Source organism: Rhineura floridana, chromosome 9, assembly GCF_030035675.1.
Source record: "Rhineura floridana isolate rRhiFlo1 chromosome 9, rRhiFlo1.hap2, whole genome shotgun sequence".
Classification (NCBI taxonomy): domain Eukaryota; kingdom Metazoa; phylum Chordata; class Lepidosauria; order Squamata; family Rhineuridae; genus Rhineura; species Rhineura floridana.
Window position 1 is genome coordinate 61,452,865 of NC_084488.1, and position 19,044 is coordinate 61,471,908.

General features: G+C 42.4%; 1 protein-coding gene across 1 annotated transcript; it reads right to left on the reverse strand.

Annotated features, from left to right (window-relative positions):
* Window positions 1-6,322: 6,322 nt before the first annotated feature.
* Window positions 6,323-15,858, reverse strand: TLR2 (toll like receptor 2). Its single transcript, XM_061584529.1, has 2 exons — window positions 15,290-15,858; window positions 6,323-10,815 (listed from the first exon to the last, which is right to left on the reverse strand). The coding sequence occupies exons 1-2, from the start codon at window positions 15,290-15,292 to the stop codon at window positions 8,476-8,478; spliced, it is 2,343 nt and encodes a 780-aa protein (XP_061440513.1). The 5' UTR covers window positions 15,293-15,858; the 3' UTR covers window positions 6,323-8,475.
* Between the last annotated feature and the right edge of the window lie 3,186 nt (window positions 15,859-19,044).

The following is a 19,044-nucleotide window of genomic DNA, read 5'->3' on the forward strand; positions in this document are numbered from 1 at the left end:
CCAAAATGGCCTTCAGGGCCATATGGGCAGGCCTGGTACCCCAGATTAGACCCATGGGCCAGAAGTTCCTCACTCCTGGCTTTCAAAGAAGACAAATCCATGGAGATGAGATCTTATACTGTTCTTCTGCATATCAGTTTTGGTGGGGGGACAAGAAAGTTGCTCCCCTCATGTCCTGCTTGTGAGCCTGGCAGCATCTGACTGGCAACCTTGGAAACAGGACACTGGATGAGATGGACCCTTGATCCATCAGGGTTCTCTCTATGTCCTTAAGATATGAAATAAATAAGGTCAAGTAGCTATGCTGATTTTGGAAGCCCCTCCCCACAGTGGTGCTTCTGTCAGCTTCATTATGTAGTTTCTGTCATATGCTGAAGATGCACATCTTTACCCTGGCCTTTGACACTTTGTGTGTGTGTGCACACACATGTCTGTATGTGCTTGTTTGGTTTTTAAAGAAATGAGGTGCCGGTACTGAAATCTTTATATAACTTCTGTGGGTACCAGCACAAAATTGTTGCCATGGGCAACAAAAGAAGAGGTAACAGTAAGTACTGTCACAAAAAGCATGGTATATATGCTGTAACCCACCCTGGGATCTTATGGTATGCTGTGAAGGGCAAGTAAGAAACTGATAAATAAACACAAACTGAGACCTAACCAAACAAGTTTTTAAGCAGAGTCTAGCTGGACACCTATCAGGAATGCTGTGGTAATGCGTTTCTTGTGTGGGTAGAGGATTTAGATTACTTTTGAGGCCCCTTCCAACTCTATGCTTTTTTGACACCACTAACAAAAATGAACATTGAAACTACATAACAAAATTTAGTTTGCACTTTGAAGATCCTTAGAAAGTTACTTTGAGAGAGAGGGAGAGGGTTTTATGGCCGATTCACTAGGAACAGCTTAGTATTGGGACTCCGACTTTACAATACTCTTGAAAGCCGAATTTAAAGTTAGCCTCATTTTTTTCAGTGGAACTATGCCAGGAAACATTTTGACCCCAGCAGTCCAATATATAAGAATAGGATTTCACTTAATGTTTACACCAGTCACAACAACTTGTGTTGACCTCTGCGTAATTATCATTATTATTATTTACTATAGGGGAGGTTTTAAAAAGGGTGGGTAACCTGTAGTCCTCCAGATTTGCCACCCTACATCTCCCATCATCCCTACCCATTGGCCATCCTGGCTGGGGCTGATGGGACATCTGGAGGGCCAAAGGTTAGTCACCCATTTTAAAGTATTAGGTGGTATGCGGGGTGCATCAACAGTTGGTGATGTATTTCTAAAAGGAGTTTTTACAGACTTGCAACTGCAATTGGAAATGCTTGCTTACTTAACCTACCAGTGCAAAAGCAGAGAAGATACTGAAGCAGCTCAGTAGTTTTCAAATCACTTTCTGCTTTCCTCTTAACAGTGGCTGGTCCTCTTGAGCATCACCTTTATACATTATCATAAAGCTTTACAGGCTTTAGATGTTGGGAATGTCATTTGTTGCAAGTAGAAGTATTGCTCCTTTCTTCTTTTGTTAAAAGACAGAGAACAGTGGGAGAGCACATGCTAGATGATCACGGCAACGTTACACACCAAACTTTTCAAAAAGTGTGTGAGTGGCATTTTATGGCTTTTTAAAACTTTTTAAAAGTTGAAAAAATAAGGTGGACAACTCACCTGAAGCAGAGGGAAAGTAGACAGAGGACAGAACTTGGGGTCAATTGGCTAATTGAGCACATCTGCCTAATGCAGGGGTGGACAATCTGCAGGCCTTGGTCTAATTTCACATGGCTCTCTCAATCTAATTTCAAAAGCCCTCTGCAAGCAATTGGTTCAGAGCTCTGGCAAGAGAGGGGAGAAGAGTGAAAGACAAGGGGTGGCAGAAAGAGAGAAAAGAAGTGACTGGCTATACACTTTTGGTTCTAGCCCCACCTCCTGCTGTCATGCAGTCCCAAGATTATCCCACAAGAGTATGTGACCTTGGACAGAAAAACAGTTCCCCGGCCCTGGTCTAATGACTTGCCAGGACAGGGAGAATGGTATGTGTTGTGTAGCAGGCCTCTTTTCAAATTATGCCTAAATGCAGCCTAACTCTCTGATGTATTGTAGGCTATTTGTAGTCACCAGTATCAGTTGAAGTGACTTCACAGTTGCTAATAGCATGTAGACTAGGTGAAGATGCCACCTGAACTTTTTTAAAAAAACAAACCAACCATCTGACTTAGCAAGATCCAGTCATGTTAAATTATCTGAGTCAATAAATACTGCAAGTTAGAGAGTGTCAGGCTATGGCAGGAGTGGAGAAATTTGTGGTCCTTCAGATGTTGATGGACTACAACTCCCCATCATCCCTGACCACTGGCCATGCTTCCTGGGACTGATGGGATTTGGAATTCCAACAACATGTTCCTCACCCCTGAGCTAGAATAGTACTATTATTCCTCCTTTATCTAAGAAGTCAGCCCAGCAATTATAGTCCTATTGGTTTCATGGCTATAGCAGCAGCAGTCTACACTAAATATCTACTTCCCAAAAGTGAGGCCTAGGAGGTAGAAAACAATGCATTTGCTGATTAGCGGTTGAGTTTAATGCCAATTTCTCAATGTCAGACAACAGTTTTATCCTATTCATGTTTACTTAAGTTAGTCCCACCAATTTCAGCACGGCTGCTTCCAAAAAAGTGTGCAAAGGATTGCAGCTTTCATGGAAAAATATGTCATAAACCAGCTATTTTCAACCGGTGTGAATAAAGTGTGGGTTGTCACGGGTGATTTTCGTAGGCAGCCTTATGAATGGTGGAATGTGACGTTCTCTCCCCACCTCCCATAATTGATATGGACGACTACTTTGATATGCATTCTCATTGTCCAGTCCAGTAGATGCATGGGGGGGGGGGGGTTTGTCACAAAGAGTTCACACAGTTTCCCCACCTTTCTTCCTTCCATACACACAGCTCAGACTCTGTGTTGTTAGCTACTCTGCCAATGTCTATTCTAGGGTAAATTACAGGGCTGTACTAGAAGTAACCTTTGTGCGTCTACTCTTGTTGCCATTATTATTGTTGTTATTATTATTATTGCGATTAGGATTTCATATCCAGGGTTACAATAATATATTGTTACAACAGTATAAAAACACAGTATTAAAATCAGTTAAAATAAATAACAATTTAGTAGGTGGTCTTTCCTAGGTGGTCTTGGCCTGGTTTATACATTTGTCAGTCCTTTTTGCATAAAAGCTCAGCTTTCTTGGGGTGTTGCTGCATGAGAAAAGTCTCAAACTACCAGACTGTCAAACATGTCAAGATAAATAGTTTATTTCTATTTTGTTTTAGTTATTTTGTGATTTCTGAATTTAGTTCTGAATTATTTTTTTCAGGACTTATTAGACATGGATGGATTTTTAATTAAAAAACGTAAGTTGGACGATGACTATGAATCAGGCGTGGCTGGCACTAGTTCAGATAGTAACACACATAGTGCCGTCAGTGTTAGTTCTAAAACCGTCATGCGCCAGTATAATGAAGACTATTTGTCCTTCGGATTCATTTCATCGGGAGAAGTGCCACATCCTAAGTTTGTTGTTTGCGGTGAGAAACTGGCAAACCAAGCTATGGTTCCAAGTAAGCTGAAAAGACACCTTCACACAAAGCACTCACATTTATGTGAGAAACCAATTGATTATTTTAAAAGGGTTATAGCTGATCAAACACATCAGGCTAAACAATTTACCAAAATCACAACTACCCGGACATAGACTGGCTGCATATGTGTTCCAGTCATGACAAAGAAGCAAAGTTTCTAGATATTCTAAATGACTATTCCCTAGACCAGTTGGTCATGGAACCGACCAGAGGGACGGCAACCCTGGACTTAATCCTCAGTGGGGACCGGGACCTGGTGCAAGATGTAAGTGTTGTTGAACCGATTGGGAGCAGTGACCACAGTGCTATTAAATTAAACATACATGTAACTGGCCAATTGCCAAGAAAATCCAACACGGTCACATTTGACTTCAAAAGAGGAAACTTCACAAAAATGAGGGGATTGGTAAAAAGAAAGCTGAAAAACAAAGTCCAGAGGGTCACATCACTCGAAAATGCTTGGAAGTTGTTTAAAAACACTATATTAGAAGCTCAACTGGAGTGCATACCGCAGACCAGAAAAGGTACCACCAGGGCCAAGAAGATGCCAGCATGGTTAACGAGCAAAGTCAAGGAAGCTCTTAGAGGCAAAAAGTCTTCCTTCAAAAAATGGAAGTCGTGTCCAAATGAAGAAAATAAAAAAGAACACAAACTCTGGCAAAAGAAATGCAAGAAGACAATAAGGGATGCTAAAAAAGAATTTGAGGAGCACATTGCTAAGAACATAAAAACCAACAACAAAAAATTCTATAAATACATTCAAAGCAGGAGACCATCTAGGGAGACAATTGGACCCTTGGATGATAAGGGAGTCAAAGGTGTACTAAAGAACGATAAGGAGATTGCAGAGAAGCTAAATGAATTCTTTGCATCTGTCTTCACAGTGGAAGATATAGGGCAGATCCCTGAACTTGAACTAACATTTGCAGGAAGGGATTCTGAGGAACTGAGACAAATAGTGGTAAGGAGAGAGGAAGTTCTAAGCTTAATGGACAATATAAAAACTGACAAATCACCGGGCCCGGATGGCATCCACCCGAGAGTTCTCAAAGAACTCAAAGGTGAAATTGCTGATCTGCTAACTAAAATATGTAACTTGTCCCTCGGGTCCTCCTCCGTGCCTGAGGACTGGAAAGTGGCAAATGTAACGCCAATCTTCAAAAAGGGATCCAGAGGGGATCCCGGAAATTACAGGCCAGTTAGCTTAACTTCTGTCCCTGGAAAACTGGTAGAAAGTATTAGTAAAGCTAGATTAACTAAGCACATAGAAGAACAAGCCTTGCTGAAGCAGAGCCAGCATGGCTTCTGCAAGGGAAAGTCCTGTCTCAGTAACCTATTAGAATTCTTTGAGAGTGTCAACAAGCATATAGATAGAGGTGATCCAGTGGACATAGTGTACTTAGACTTTCAAAAAGCGTTTGACAAGGTACCTCACCAAAGGCTTCTGAGGAAGCTTAGCAGTCATGGAATAAGAGGAGAGGTCCTCTTGTGGATAAGGAATTGGTTAAGAAGCAGAAAGCAGAGAGTAGGAATCAATGGACAGTTCTCCCAATGGAGGGCTGTAGAAAGTGGAGTCCCTCAAGGATCGGTATTGGGACCTGTACTTTTCAACTTGTTCATTAATGACCTAGAATTAGGAGTGAGCAGTGAAGTGGCCAAGTTTGCTGATGACACTAAATTGTTCAGGGTTGTTAAAACAAAAAGGGATTGCAAAGAGCTCCAAAAAGACCTCTCCAAACTGAGTGAATGGGCAGAAAAATGACAAATGCAATTCAATATAAACAAGTGTAAAATTATGCATATTGGAGCAAAAAATCTGAATTTCACATATACGCTCATGGGGTCTGAACTGGCGGTGACTGACCAGGAGAGAGACCTCGGGGTTGTAGTGGACAGCACGATGAAAATGTCGACCCAGTGTGCGGCAGCTGTGAAAAAGGCAAATTCCATGCTAGCGATAATTAGGAAAGGTATTGAAAATAAAACAGCCGATAGCATAATGCCATTGTATAAATCTATGGTGCGGCCGCATTTGGAATACTGTGTACAGTTCTGGTCGCCTCATCTCAAAAAGGATATTATAGAGTTGGAAAAGGTTCAGAAGAGGGCAACCAGAATGATCAAGGGGATGGAGCGACTCCCTTACGAGGAAAGGTTGCAGCACTTGGGGCTTTTTAGTTTAGAGAAAAGGCAGGTCAGAGGAGACATGATAGAAGTGTATAAAATTATGCATGGCATTGAGAAAGTGGATAGAGAAAAGTTCTTCTCCCTCTCTCATAATACTAGAACTCGTGGACATTCAAAGAAGCTGAATGTTGGAAGATTCAGGACAGACAAAAGGAAGTACTTCTTTACTCAGCGCATAGTTAAACTATGGAATTTGCTCCCACAAGATGCAGTAATGGCCACCAGCTTGGACGGCTTTAAAAGAAGATTAGACAAATTCATGGAGGACAGGGCTATCAATGGCTACTAGCCATGATGGCTGTACTCTGCCACCCTAGTCAGAGGCAGCATGCTTCTGAAAACCAGTTGCCGGAAGCCTCAGGAGGGGAGAGTGTTCTTGCACTCGGGTCCTGCTTGCGGGCTTCCCCCAGGCACCTGGTTGGCCACTGTGAGAACAGGATGCTGGACTAGATGGGCCACTGGCCTGATCCAGCAGGCTCTTCTTATGTTCTTATGTTCTGACAAAGCTCAAGCAGCAAGCTCTGCCATTGCCGAAATTGTGGCAAAAAAGATGAAATCACATACAATTGCTGAGTCAGTAATTTTACCAGCATGCTGTAAAATTGTAAATATTATACAGGACATGTCTCAAGACATTGAGTCACAAGTGATAGCTAACATTAAAGAAGCCGATTTCTTTGCCATCCAGTTGGACGAGTCAACTGACATCACTGGAAAAGCTCAACTCCTAGCATTCGGCAGGTTTGTTTGTAATGGAGACATCATTGAACAATTGTTATTTTGCAAATCACTTCCAGAAACAGCAAGAGGCCAAGACATTTTTGATGTTGTCGACATCTATTTCAATTCTCACAATTTGTCATGGAAATCATGCATCAGCATCTGCACAGACAGTGCTCCCTCTATGTCAGGAAGCCTAAGAGGATTTGTCGCACTGGCCAAACAAAAGAACCCTGGCATTGTTTTTACACACTGTTTCCTGCACAGAGAGGCCCTCATTTCAAAATCATTACTACCTGAACTCCAAAAAGTACTGGCTGAGACTATAAAAATGGTTAACTACATCAGGAGTAGGCCATTAAAATCGAGGTTGTTTTCAGCACTGTGTTCTGCCATGGAAGCTGCTCACACACAACTTCTACTGCACACGGAAGTGAGATGGCTATCTCGAGGGCGGATGCTTTCAAGGTTGTATGAACTGAGGGAAGAACTTCTAATTTTTTTTACGTCAGAAGAGTCTGAGCTGGCTGACCTGCTTAGTGATAAGACCTGGTACAATAAAGTAGTATTCCTAGCTGACATTTTCCAAGCTTTGAACACTCTTAACAAGAGCATGTAGGGAAAGAATGAAAATATTCTTGCTTGTACTTACAAAGTTATCTCCTTTAAGGAAAAACTAACACTGTGGGGAGCCAGAATCAAAAAAGAGAAAAAAGTTGAAATGTTTGAACTGACAAAAAGTTGCAGACTGGACAAAAATCTTGTCGATTTAATTCTACAGAGTTTGTCACTGCTGAGTAAAAACATTGAAAAGTATTTCCCGTCACTGTATCTTCCTTGGACTGGGTGAGAGATCCGCTTGTGTTAAGTGTGTGCGAGTCAGCAGAATTAACTGTTGCAGAAGAAGATGAGCTGATGGAAATCAGAAATAATAGAGGACTGAAACTGAAACACTCATCAACAGATATGGCCTCATTCTGGTTGTCTCTCCAAGAGGAATATGCCATCATCACAAAGATGGCGATTAAAGCACTTCTTCCTTTCTCAATATCTTATCTGTCTGAGGCTGGTTCCTCTGCTATGAAGAGCAAGAACAGGTCGCGGCTTCAAACACTGGAGGATGACTTGAGGGTATGCCTGTCAACCATCCACCCTCGGACAAGGGACATCATGAAAAATCACCAAGCACAGATTTCCCACTGATTTATTTTTTAAAAAAGAACACGATTAAATTTTAGTTATTGAACTTTAAACACAATCTTAGTACTAATTTTTTAAATGATAAAATATATCCTTAAAAAACTAATGGTGTGCCTTGACAATTTTAGCGCCTCGTCAGTGTGCCATGAGATGAAAAAGGTTGAAAATCACTGTCATAAACCCTATCCACCACTCTTCAGTGGAACTAAACTAGCATAAATCCAAGTACTTTCATTTGACTGGGTTGTGGTTCAGCATCTGTTAATGTCCATTCAATGGAATGATTCATAAGCAAATAGCCACATGTTTAATAAAACTGTCTTATTACAACATTAAGTGCAGGATTTTGCCAGCAAAGGCTTCAGTCACACAGTAAAGTATGACTACATTAGTCAATGTATTAAGTAGCACGTGGCGAACTGAAAGAGAACGCTGACCACAATAAGTGCTCCCTGCCCTTCCAATTTATAAACAGCAATCTGTACACATAAGCTCTCCACAGCTCAAAATACTGAAGGCAATGGGACAGTCCCTGCTCGTAATCAATTCCCATGCATGCCTGGTGGAACAACAAGCCTACTGCATGAGCCCTGTCCTCTTTTTCACCTGGTCATCCTAACTGCCAGTTGTCTGTTCCTATTACATACTTCACATTAGAGAGGAGCACCTCTCAGAGCTGCTGAAACTGGCTCAGTCTGAAACGATTGCATATCCTGCATTCTCTTCTAGGATTTTATTGCCGTTTTCAAATTAAACCAAAATATTTGCTCTTGATCTTCATCCCTTGGCCATTCAAGATAGGTTTTTGTGTTCATTAATTTCCTCAGTTTACAAAATCTTTTGGGGATAGTTTTCTCTGGAATAGGCTCCAGCAAGATCAAAATCGCTGCATCGTTGTTTTCATCAAAAAGCCGGAAGTGAGAGAAATCGAGTTCGTACTTGCACCACTCACTCTGTACAAAGTGCTCTGACAGCACGAACAGAGTTTTAGAACTCTTCTCAATGGAATCAATAATGTTGTCCACAATCCATTTGCCAGGCATAAAATCCCTTTTATGAAGGCAGAGTTTAAATGGGGGACTAGCTTGCTCTAGCTCCTGCACCATTACATTCTCCACCCATTCAGAGTCCTGCTCACTGTAGGAAACAAAGGCATCGTAGCAGATTTCTTTATTGTGAGTTCTTTGGGGCTTGCGTTTTACTTGAAGCCAGGCCCAGATCATTTGCATATACCAGATGGCATGAAGCTTGTAGCAAAGAATTGCTGACATCAAGATGATCAATAGCATCACGATACAGATGGAGGACATCATTAAAGTCATGTGACAATCAGAGAGTCGTAATTGGACAACTCCCACTTGCTTCCCCCTTACATAATCTGGAAATTCACAGATGTAGTTTTCCGGCCACCCAACAAAGACCTGAGATATTCCTTGATGAGACTGAATGAAGTAGATAAATTCACATGAGCATCGGAAATTATTGTAACGTGCATCCAAAGTCTCAATTTTTGAAAATTTTCCAAGTTGCTGCTTACTGAACTCAAATACTTTGTTTTCTCTAATATTAATGATTCTAGCACTGGGAATTAAGAGAGCATCTGGAAGGGTTTTCAATCTGTTGTTTTTGATGTAAAGCTCCTGTAGGTGTGGCAGGCTCAGTTTAAAGTTATTGAGGTTATTGTCACTAACATCCAGTACTTCAAGACTTTGAGGGATGCAGTTTGTGAGCATGTTTAATTTACAGCCAGAGATATTTAAAAATTTCAGACTTTGGGGCCATATGCACGAGCCTGGCATTTCTTCAAAATTATTTTGGCTTATATCCAAGTTAATAAGATTTTGTCTACGAGCTACACTTTTTGCTACCACTCCAATCTGCTTCAAAGGATTTTTGCTAACATTTAACGTTTGTAATCTAGGCCAGGCATAATCACACAATGAATGATCAAGATACGGATCTAGCAACAAATTCACACTGACATCAAGATACAACAGTGAATGGAAGTGTTTTGCAAGTTCGCAGGGAACCAGATAAATGTTTGCATTTTCAACTGTAAGTTTGGTAATATTCCCTACAAAAGTCATAACAGTAGCAAGATTTGAAAATGAATAAAACATGTCATTTGTTAAATTTCTGATTGTTATCACTTGCAGGGCATTTGGAATGTTTTGGATACCATGGAAATCTCCAGTGCCTTGTAATTTGGAATCTGTCAACTCTAGCTCTTGCAGTTGTTTCATACTAGCAAGGATGGGTGCTATATGAACAACAGAGCTATCCGAAAGTTCAACATTTCTGAGGATAACTTTCTGCACAGCCACAGGAACCACTGGATCAGATAAATAAAAGCTTGGAATTTTAAGCTGACGATTATTTCTCAGTTCAAAACACATCACAGAATTTGTAATATCAGGTACAATCACAGCTAAAGTGGTGATAGAGAAACCATTGAAGATAATATGATTTATGAGCTTTATTGGTCTCAGAGTTCCTAGAGCATATAGACTGAGGTTGGGTCCCTCAATCTCCAGTTCTTCAAGAACTGAAATTCCTTCCAGGTCTTGTGTCTGTAAAGCAGAGAAGTGGTCATTTCCAAAGTACAGGTATCTCAGGTTTTGAAGGTCAGAAAACAGTGGGGTTTCACCAAGCATCTGGTAGTAGTTACCTTTTATGTTTAACTTTTGTAAGGAAGAAAGGTGTCTGAACCAAGAGGGTAACAAGCGTGTGAGGTTGTTCTTTGATAAATCCAAATGTTCCAGCTTTACAATGAAGCGGAAAGCATCCTCATCAATTGTCCGAATTTGATTAGATTGGAGCAAAAGAATTCTCAGATTTACTGCAAACTTCAGGTCCCATTCTCTAATGTGCTCTATATTGTTGGAGGTCAACTCCAGTTCCTTGATATCTTGTGCTAGACCAGAAGGAATTGTGTGTAAAGCCTTTGAAGAATAGTTGCAAAAATGAGTGGCATCACAAAATGGATTGATCTTCCGTGCAGAAAGACTCACAGCTCCAATAACAGAGATGAACCAAAGGTTCTGGATTAGCTCAGTCATGATTATCTAAATGTTAAAAAAAGGAAAATGGCAATAAAGCAGAAGCATAATTATGTGGATTTTTTAATTTCACTAGTAAAAGCATTTAATAGCACAGTCAATATTTTAATGCCTTTTGTACAAAGTGCTAAAATAATTTCACTGATAGAGGAGCTTGACTAGAGGAGAGCTTGATTAGAGAATAAGTCAGGCAATTTCCCATGGCTTCAGCTTATCCAGCCTCTAATATATACAAACACTATTAACAGGCTGCTGTTGAGGAATCCCAGTGGGTATTTGGCAGAGCTGTCACTAAGGGTACTGCCAGCTTGGAATGCATCCCATACATGTGCAGTACACCAAGATGCCAGTCCACTGTTTGGCATCAACTATACTGCATGGGCAATAGATGTCCCATGCTACAGTTTAGTTTATGAGCACTGATATCCTAATCAGACTGCCCATGTAAATCAGGCTTACTCTACATGGGCCAACTCCAAAGGGACATCAGAGGGAAAAGTGCAGAATTCTACCTGGCCCATTACTAAGAAGCATCTAGCCAGTTTAATGGCTGGCCAGTGGGGTTGTCACCACCTGAACAGATGCTGTCCTGTTCCGTTGGGTCACATCTACATCAGTAATTCCCAGATTGAGTGTTATGACTAGAGATAGGGAAGAAATTAGATTCCATTTACATTTAAAGGCAAGTCTACCCAACTGGCAATTTGGAAATTTATTTATTTATATATTTATTGTATTTATATACTGCCCTATAGCCGAAGCTCTCTGGGCCATTTACAATAACTAATATGCAAACCAAAACACAGCCATCCTTCAAAATTTGCGGTTCTCCAAATTTTGTAGTGCAGTTCTCCAGCCACACAATGTGTCCTAATATACACATTTTAACACAATTTTGCCTAATATACACTTTTTGCAAAGTAGAGTTTCCTAATATTTATATTTTTCCATAATATGATGTATTTTTGTATGTTATTTCACTAATATATGCATTTTTATGCACACATTACCGAAGTATATGCATTGTTGGTGTACATTAAATTCAGTTGCAAAAGTTTGAATTTTGAAGAATGCCTGTGTTTTGTTTGCATATTGTTTCAGAGGGTGCGAATTAGATAGGTTTGCATACAAATACTAACAGAACCAAATTTCTACTCCATCCCTAAATACAACCCACACAATTCATTCTAATAAGGGGAAGGCAGAGGACTGTGGAAACAACCACAGAAGCCACACTATTCCAGGAAATATGTAAATAGGGTTTTTTTACAATGTACTTCAGAGACATAAATGTGCCCACTGTTCAGAAGCTTCTCTCAGTTAATATTCCCCAATCAGTGCACCTTGGGTACATGAGTGTCAAATCTATCTGTGGCAGAAGTAACACCCAGTAAGTAAGACAGTGAGGGCCATGTTTTTATATTATATATTTTGTGATATATCTGCATATACACAAAAATATGGGCTCCTACTGGAAGGAAGGATGGGATATTTATTTATTTATTTATTTATTGCACTTGTATACCGCCCCATAGCCGAAGCTCTCTGGGCGGTTTACAGCAATCAAATTTCTAAATTTAATAAATAAATAAAGCATAAATAGATAATAAAGCATAACATAAAACAGTCTGTGTCTATGCTGGAATTGCTTTTTAATGTTTTTAAACCTTTTTTTAAAAAAATGGTTTTAACCTTTTTTTAAAAAAGCTTTTAAAAATGTTTTTAAAGATGTTTTGTTTTAATGTATTTTAAAGTCTGTTTCTATGATGTTTTAAGTGTTTTGGCGCTTTTGAAGGAGGGTGGGATATAAATCAAATAAACAAACAAACAAACATCACATGCATAAGACACAGACTGCACTCTGCAAGAAAGTCTGCTGTAAAAACTGTTGGACTTACATGTAGAAAATCAGCATAGCAGGCAAAGGGCTGGACTAGAACCTTTCCATCTGATGTGCTGCTAGTTTTCTATCTGAAAGTTGTTTTACATTAAATAAAAGTGTTCTCCCACCTGCAGACTAAAGTGGCCAAGCCCATTCTATCACCTCGTCATTTTACTAGTTTATTCTGCTGCATATGCTTCCCTGATGGAATTTTTTTATCTCACTCATTCTCCCAATCACTGTGAATGACACAGGCCACCAATTTACCAATGGGGAAAGCGAAGTGATTGGCTGAAGGCTGCTTAGCAAGTTCATGGCTGGACAGAAATTTGAGCTCTGGTCTCTTCAAGAGCAAGCCTAACAGGAGTAATTTCCAAGCCATTTTGAAGCAGCCAAGTTTTCCTTCTGCACTTTCTGTTCATATGGCTGCCATCCCAACTGCTTTTCCTTGGCTGAACATTGTGCAAATAGAAGGGAAAGTCCCAATCATTGTTTGTTGCCACTGCCTGCACTTTCATATTCATGCAACAAAGGCTGGCGACCTTGATTCATTCCAGATGTTTTTGCTGGGAATGTCCCTGGCACATTTATATCATAAACAACTGCACAGCAAGATTGACTTGAGAAGAGATGAAACTTTTTTCTAGTCTGCTCTGCTGTTGTCAAGTAGCAATTTGGAAACAACAAGCATTAGCCGGTATTGGGAACCTAAAAGCAATTACACACTTGCACCGGTATTTATAGATTGACAGCACAACCCAAACCGTATCTACTCAGCAGTAAGTCCTATTGAATTCAGTGAGGCTTGCTCCCAGGCAAGTGGGGTTAGAATTGCAGCCTTAATCTTTTTCCAGATTTTGGGCAAACCACCACCAGGTATATAATGGATATATGTTTATGTGCTGCATAGTTGCATGGCTGACTGTACAAATGCACATGACATAACTTCTCTAAAAACTGGGTTCTGAAGCACAGGATGGGGAGCACCCTCAAGAGGGTGAATGAGATACCTGCAGGGGAGACTCAGGAATGACTAGAGAGCCTACAGCTGCTTATTATATACAAGCTGGTGCTGGCCTTAATGAACAAGGCAGAATGGAACTCATCTGGCCAAAGAATGGAGTAAGATGGCAGAGGAAATGCAAGAAGCTGCCTCATACTAGGTTACATTCTTTGCTGATCTAGCCCGGCCCTTTCTGCTCCAGCCTTCCCCAACCTGGTGCCCTCCCGCTGTTGGTGCTACACCAGCCCCAGCCATGCTGATAGGAGCTGTAGTCCAAAAGAGCTGAAGGATATCAGGTTGGCCTACTCTGACTGGTAGCAGCTCTCCAGGGCTTTCAGCTGAGGTCTTTCTCACCACCCAACCCTTTGAACTAGGCTCTATGGAACGGGGAGAGCATGGGCAGAGGGAGTGGGCACCCCTCCTTTTGCAGTCTGTACCCTGCTCCTGCTTTCCATGTAATCATTGGTCACCACTGCATAGAGTTTAGTCATAGAGCAAACATTGTATCCAATGCACAACAGGAATGAAAGTAAGAAATCCTACAGGAGTTTTCCCCACCCCACCCCCGGGCTAACAAGAGTTAAATGCGTGAATAAAAGAAAACCAGTTTTGAATGCCTACTCTAATGTCCCATTTCTAAACACTTGGACAGTGAAGGCAAGGCAGAACAGAAACATGTTTCTTGCACAATGTGTTTCTATTGTGCAAGAAACATTTCCAGACAGTCTTTTCTTGGGTGTCAAGCACCCTGAACTGTCAAAGCCATACAGGAACCATGATGATCCATACTGCCGCAAGTGCAAGACTGGCGTTTAAGGGTCCAAGGCAGATGATTCAGTCCAGTACTAAAGCTGTAGAGCAAAAGCACTACACTGGTTGCGACTTCTTTTTGAAACACACATACACACACACTGGATGACGTACTACATTGAAAGGAAATCTGCCCTCTGAATAGTTCAAATGGTGCTTCCACAGAGGGGCTGCTGCAGGGGCACCAGGTGCATCCTTTGACGCTACACTGTACCAATGGCAGCTGATTGGAGAAGGTGCGTTGCCAATGCACAATACCAGAGGGCAAAATCTGTCTTGGGGCTGACCTCTTGCATGCCCAGTTTTGTCCTAAAATGTAGGAAGTTCCTATGAGCATTTTTTTCATGTCTCTCAAAATACCTTTGATTCCTTTTAGCACCATTTGCACACCTGTGATATAGTAAGAGAGAAAGTGGGAAAGGGCTTTTAAAATCAGCACTACCAAACGCACCATCCGAGCCAGTGTGCCTGTTGCATCCCAACTGCATAGGGGAGATGAAAAAGAAGTATTAAAAAGTACAGCCCTGTGCACGCTTTCTCAGAAATAAGTCCCATAAACTCCATGGGAGTACTGCAGCATAAACATGGATAAAATTGCACTGTTTTAGCGCAATCATAGACTTGAGCTGCAATCCTATACTTATCTGGGAGTAAGTCCCATTGACCTCAGTGGGGCTTACCTCTGAGTAGACATACATAGGCTCGCTTTGGTAAAAAGCAGACGGGTCAAGTGACGAGAAGAAGAAAGCAAAATAAGCATGAAATATTAAAAGTAAAATACGAACCATCAGCGGATTCAGAATCTCTCCCAAGAGACCGAAAGGCTGTGATCGAGTTCTGAAAGGTCTTTTGCGTCAGCTGCACACGAAGCGCCGACGGGGATACTCGGGGAGCGCCGAGTCTCTACAGCGCTAGAGTCAGAGTCGCCTCGCGGCCCTAACGGATTCTCCTCCGCTTCCTCTCTCTAGTTTGGTCTCCTGGGGGAAAGTGCCTCCAGCGCCGAAGGTGGTTTTCCTCACCAGCCGGGAGATGACGGCACCAGAATGGGAGGAGCGGAGCGAGCATCCGTCCCGTTTCGCGGCGGAGCCCAAAGTCAGAAGTTGGCTTGAGTTGCCGGAATTGGCCGGGTCGGGTCGGGCATGAGAGATGGGGAGGGGGAAGGGAGGAGAGGGGGCGTTCCCCGCCAGCCACTCTCTGAAGTGAGCCGAAGAGCACCACGGTGCTGGTTGTCCGCCAGACGCCACTCATGAGAAGGAATGAAGAAAAGCGTCGGATTTTCAGAATCGTTAGTATGACTTTCAGAGCGACAGAGGATGCTTGTGCCGGCCCTTTAATCCAGAATAGCGGCTACAGGGTTTTTTACAGTAGCATAGCGGAGAATTCAAAAGGGCAGGTTCCTTCAGGTTAGTCATAGCCACGCCCCTCCCCTCTGTTTGCTGTGGGGTTGAGAATAAGATCCTTGTTAATTCCTTCTCCCGCAATGGACGTACCTAGGAACCGGTAAACATGAAAGGGGAGAGTGTTATCTGGCTGACTTGACTCTTGTCATTGGGGTTGGCTCCAATCAGCAGGAAAGGACAAGGAAGCATGTTAGAAGATTCTTTTCAGTGGCTAAGACACTTCCCTTTCATGCTGATTGGCTCATAGGATGCTGGAGATGCTGGGACCCTGCTCCCCAAAAAGTACAGTAGAGGGTCTAAGACTCCATGAAGACCCTGGACGACTACACTCCTGGGTTTTGGCAAGGGTGGTTGTTGTTGTTGTTTTGCACTGGAGTGAGAGCTGCACTACACAGAAAACAGACATAACGGCTTTTCCCCTCGTTTCTGTCCCAAGCAGTGAGTATTGCCCCCAGGAATAAATAGTGGTTAGGAGCACAGAAGAAGCAAAGCTCTAAGGGCACGCCTTATCCAACATGTTAGATTTCGTTGGGTGGGGTGTGTGTGCAGGGAAATAATACTCCATCTGAAAAGAGGCTTCTCATAAGTCCGTCTTCCTGATTGATAGAGAACGGGCGAGGCCAAGACATTTTGCTGCATGAAGCGAAACCCAGATGGTGCCTTCCCTCCCCCCCCACCCACTTTTAATAAAGACGTGGGACCCCGCCCTATGGATGTGGTGGGTGGGTGGGTGGGTGCTGCAAGGTATCATTGATGCTATAATAGTAAGTTAGTGAAGGATCTATACTGGTGGCGTCAACATAAGAAGAGCAAATTCAGAAGTGCCTGGTCCCTTCATGATAGTCATGCCACACCCTCTCACAGCCTCCACCCCCTTTTCCACATTCCCTCATCTCCCTTGGTCTCCCTGGCCTCTTGCCAAGTCTACACTCCACTGCAGCAGATGCCAGTCAGCATGAAAGGGGAGGGTGTGTGTAAACTACTGACTCACCTCCTTTCACTCTGGCTCCAGTCAGGACAAAGACTCTTCTCAATGGCTAACACCCTCTATTTTCATGTTGATTGGTTCGTACATAGGGACCCGACTGGGACCCTGCTTCCAAAAAAGTAACAGGTCTATGACCCCTCACAGCCCCGGACAGCTACACCCCTGAAGAATAGCCTGCTGGATCAGGCCAGCATCCTGTTCCCACAGTGGCCAATCAGTTGCCATGGGAAACCCACAAGCAAGAGCTGAGTGCAAAGAGCACTCTCATCGCCTGCAAGTTCCAGCCACTGGTACTTGGAAGCAATTGCCTCTGCCCAGGGAGGCAGAGCATAGGTGGCATGGCTAGTAGCCATTGATAGCCTTTTCCTCCATGAATGAGTCTAAATGGAAATGGACTGCCTTCAAGTCGATCCCGATTTATGGCTACCCTATGAATAGGGTTTTCATGGTAAGCAGTATTCAGAAAGGGTTTAAGCCCCTTTTAAATCCAACCAAGTTGATGGCTGTCACTGCTTTCTTATGGGAGCAAATTCCATAGTTTAACATAGTTTAACTACACTAAGTGTATGAAGAAGTATTTTCTTTTGTCTGTCCTGAATCTTCCAACGGCCAGCTTCATTAGATGACCACGATTTCTAATGTTATGAAACTAGGACAAAAACATTTTTCTATACACTTTCTTCTTGCCGCTTTATTAGTTGATAAGTTTGTTGATGCCTCCCCAATGTTACCCCAGGTTTGCCATTTGGAGGAACACTCTTGCATTATAGCACAACAAAAGTGTACCAAAAAAAAAACAAACCCCTCCCAGAGGATTTGTGGTATAAAAAGTTAAAGAATTTCAGCAGGAAGCTATAGGATATGCACCAACTGGAAACAAAGCAGTATGTCTGCCCCATAACTTTACTGCAGGCACAAACAGTATTGAAAGTGTTGGAATGTATGAGGTTCAACTCCAACTTGTGGGTTGAGGCTGCATGGGGTTAAAAAGGGTAGCTAGAGAGGAGACATCTTGGTTGCTAGGCTATACCTGTCCTTTGATCTCCTGCTGTCTCTTCCTTTCTGCTAGACTGATATGCAGAGGATGTTGATCCCAGTTCCTTCCCTCCTTCCCAGTCTTCTGTCTCTCCAGAGGGGAGCAGACATCTTTCCTTTGTCTCTCCCTCTCCTCCAGCATGAGAGCAAGCACTGGGCTCAGTGCTTGCTGCTCCATCTTAGCTAGTTAGCTAGATATAGGACTCTTTCCTATCAAACATGTACTTCCAGAATAAAGTAGTTATTTCTTATTTTAAAGCTTAAAGTCTCTGTCTGACTAATTTGCAGGGAAGGTAGAATCTTAGCGAAGATTCAAACACACACACATAATCTCGCTCAAAACTCTCCGTTCCGCAGCGCAACTCTGCAGGGTCCTACAGGACATTGGGCCCAGTGTGCTATAGAAAGTGGGACCACATATAACCACCATCATGAGCACAAATAATCATGAATGCCGAATAAAAAGGACATTTGGAGGGGGATTTGTGGCATTATTCAAACATTCACTTCTGCCTTCTTGTGCCCTTCTCAGATTCCTTACCCTCTTGCATAGCAAGGCCAAACTTTGATGGAGTTAACCTCAATATAGGTAGGCTTAGTATTGCCTCATTCTGATTACCAGTTTAGGGTTCAGTTATAATTTGTATGTGAAAAATGTCTTCCTTTCATGTAACTTCAGGGATGCAGTAATATATATATTAATATTAGGAGGGGCAGCTGGGAGTTGCTTGTCTAGACAGGGCTGGCGCTATCATTAGGCAGAGTGAGGCAGCTCCTTCAGGTTGGCATGGAATGGACAGAGCTTGCCCTGTGCCCCCTAAGCTAGCCTGCAGTTCAGATGCAATGGAGGACGCAGTCCTTTCACTGGTGCTGAAATAAGATTGAAGTGACAGTGTGGCCACCTTTCAGACATAAAATAGGGGGAGGTGTCATCCTGTCCTTTGCATCAGGCAGCACATGTCTTGGACCAGTTCTGGGCAGAGACCCCAGAAGCTGAGGAGGTGCTCAAGGCGTGCTGAATGTTTACCTGCTTTTCTGGTGAATTTTTACACCTACATTTTTTAAAATGGGGGACTAGTAACATTCTAAGCTGACACATCCATGGCTACTAGCCATG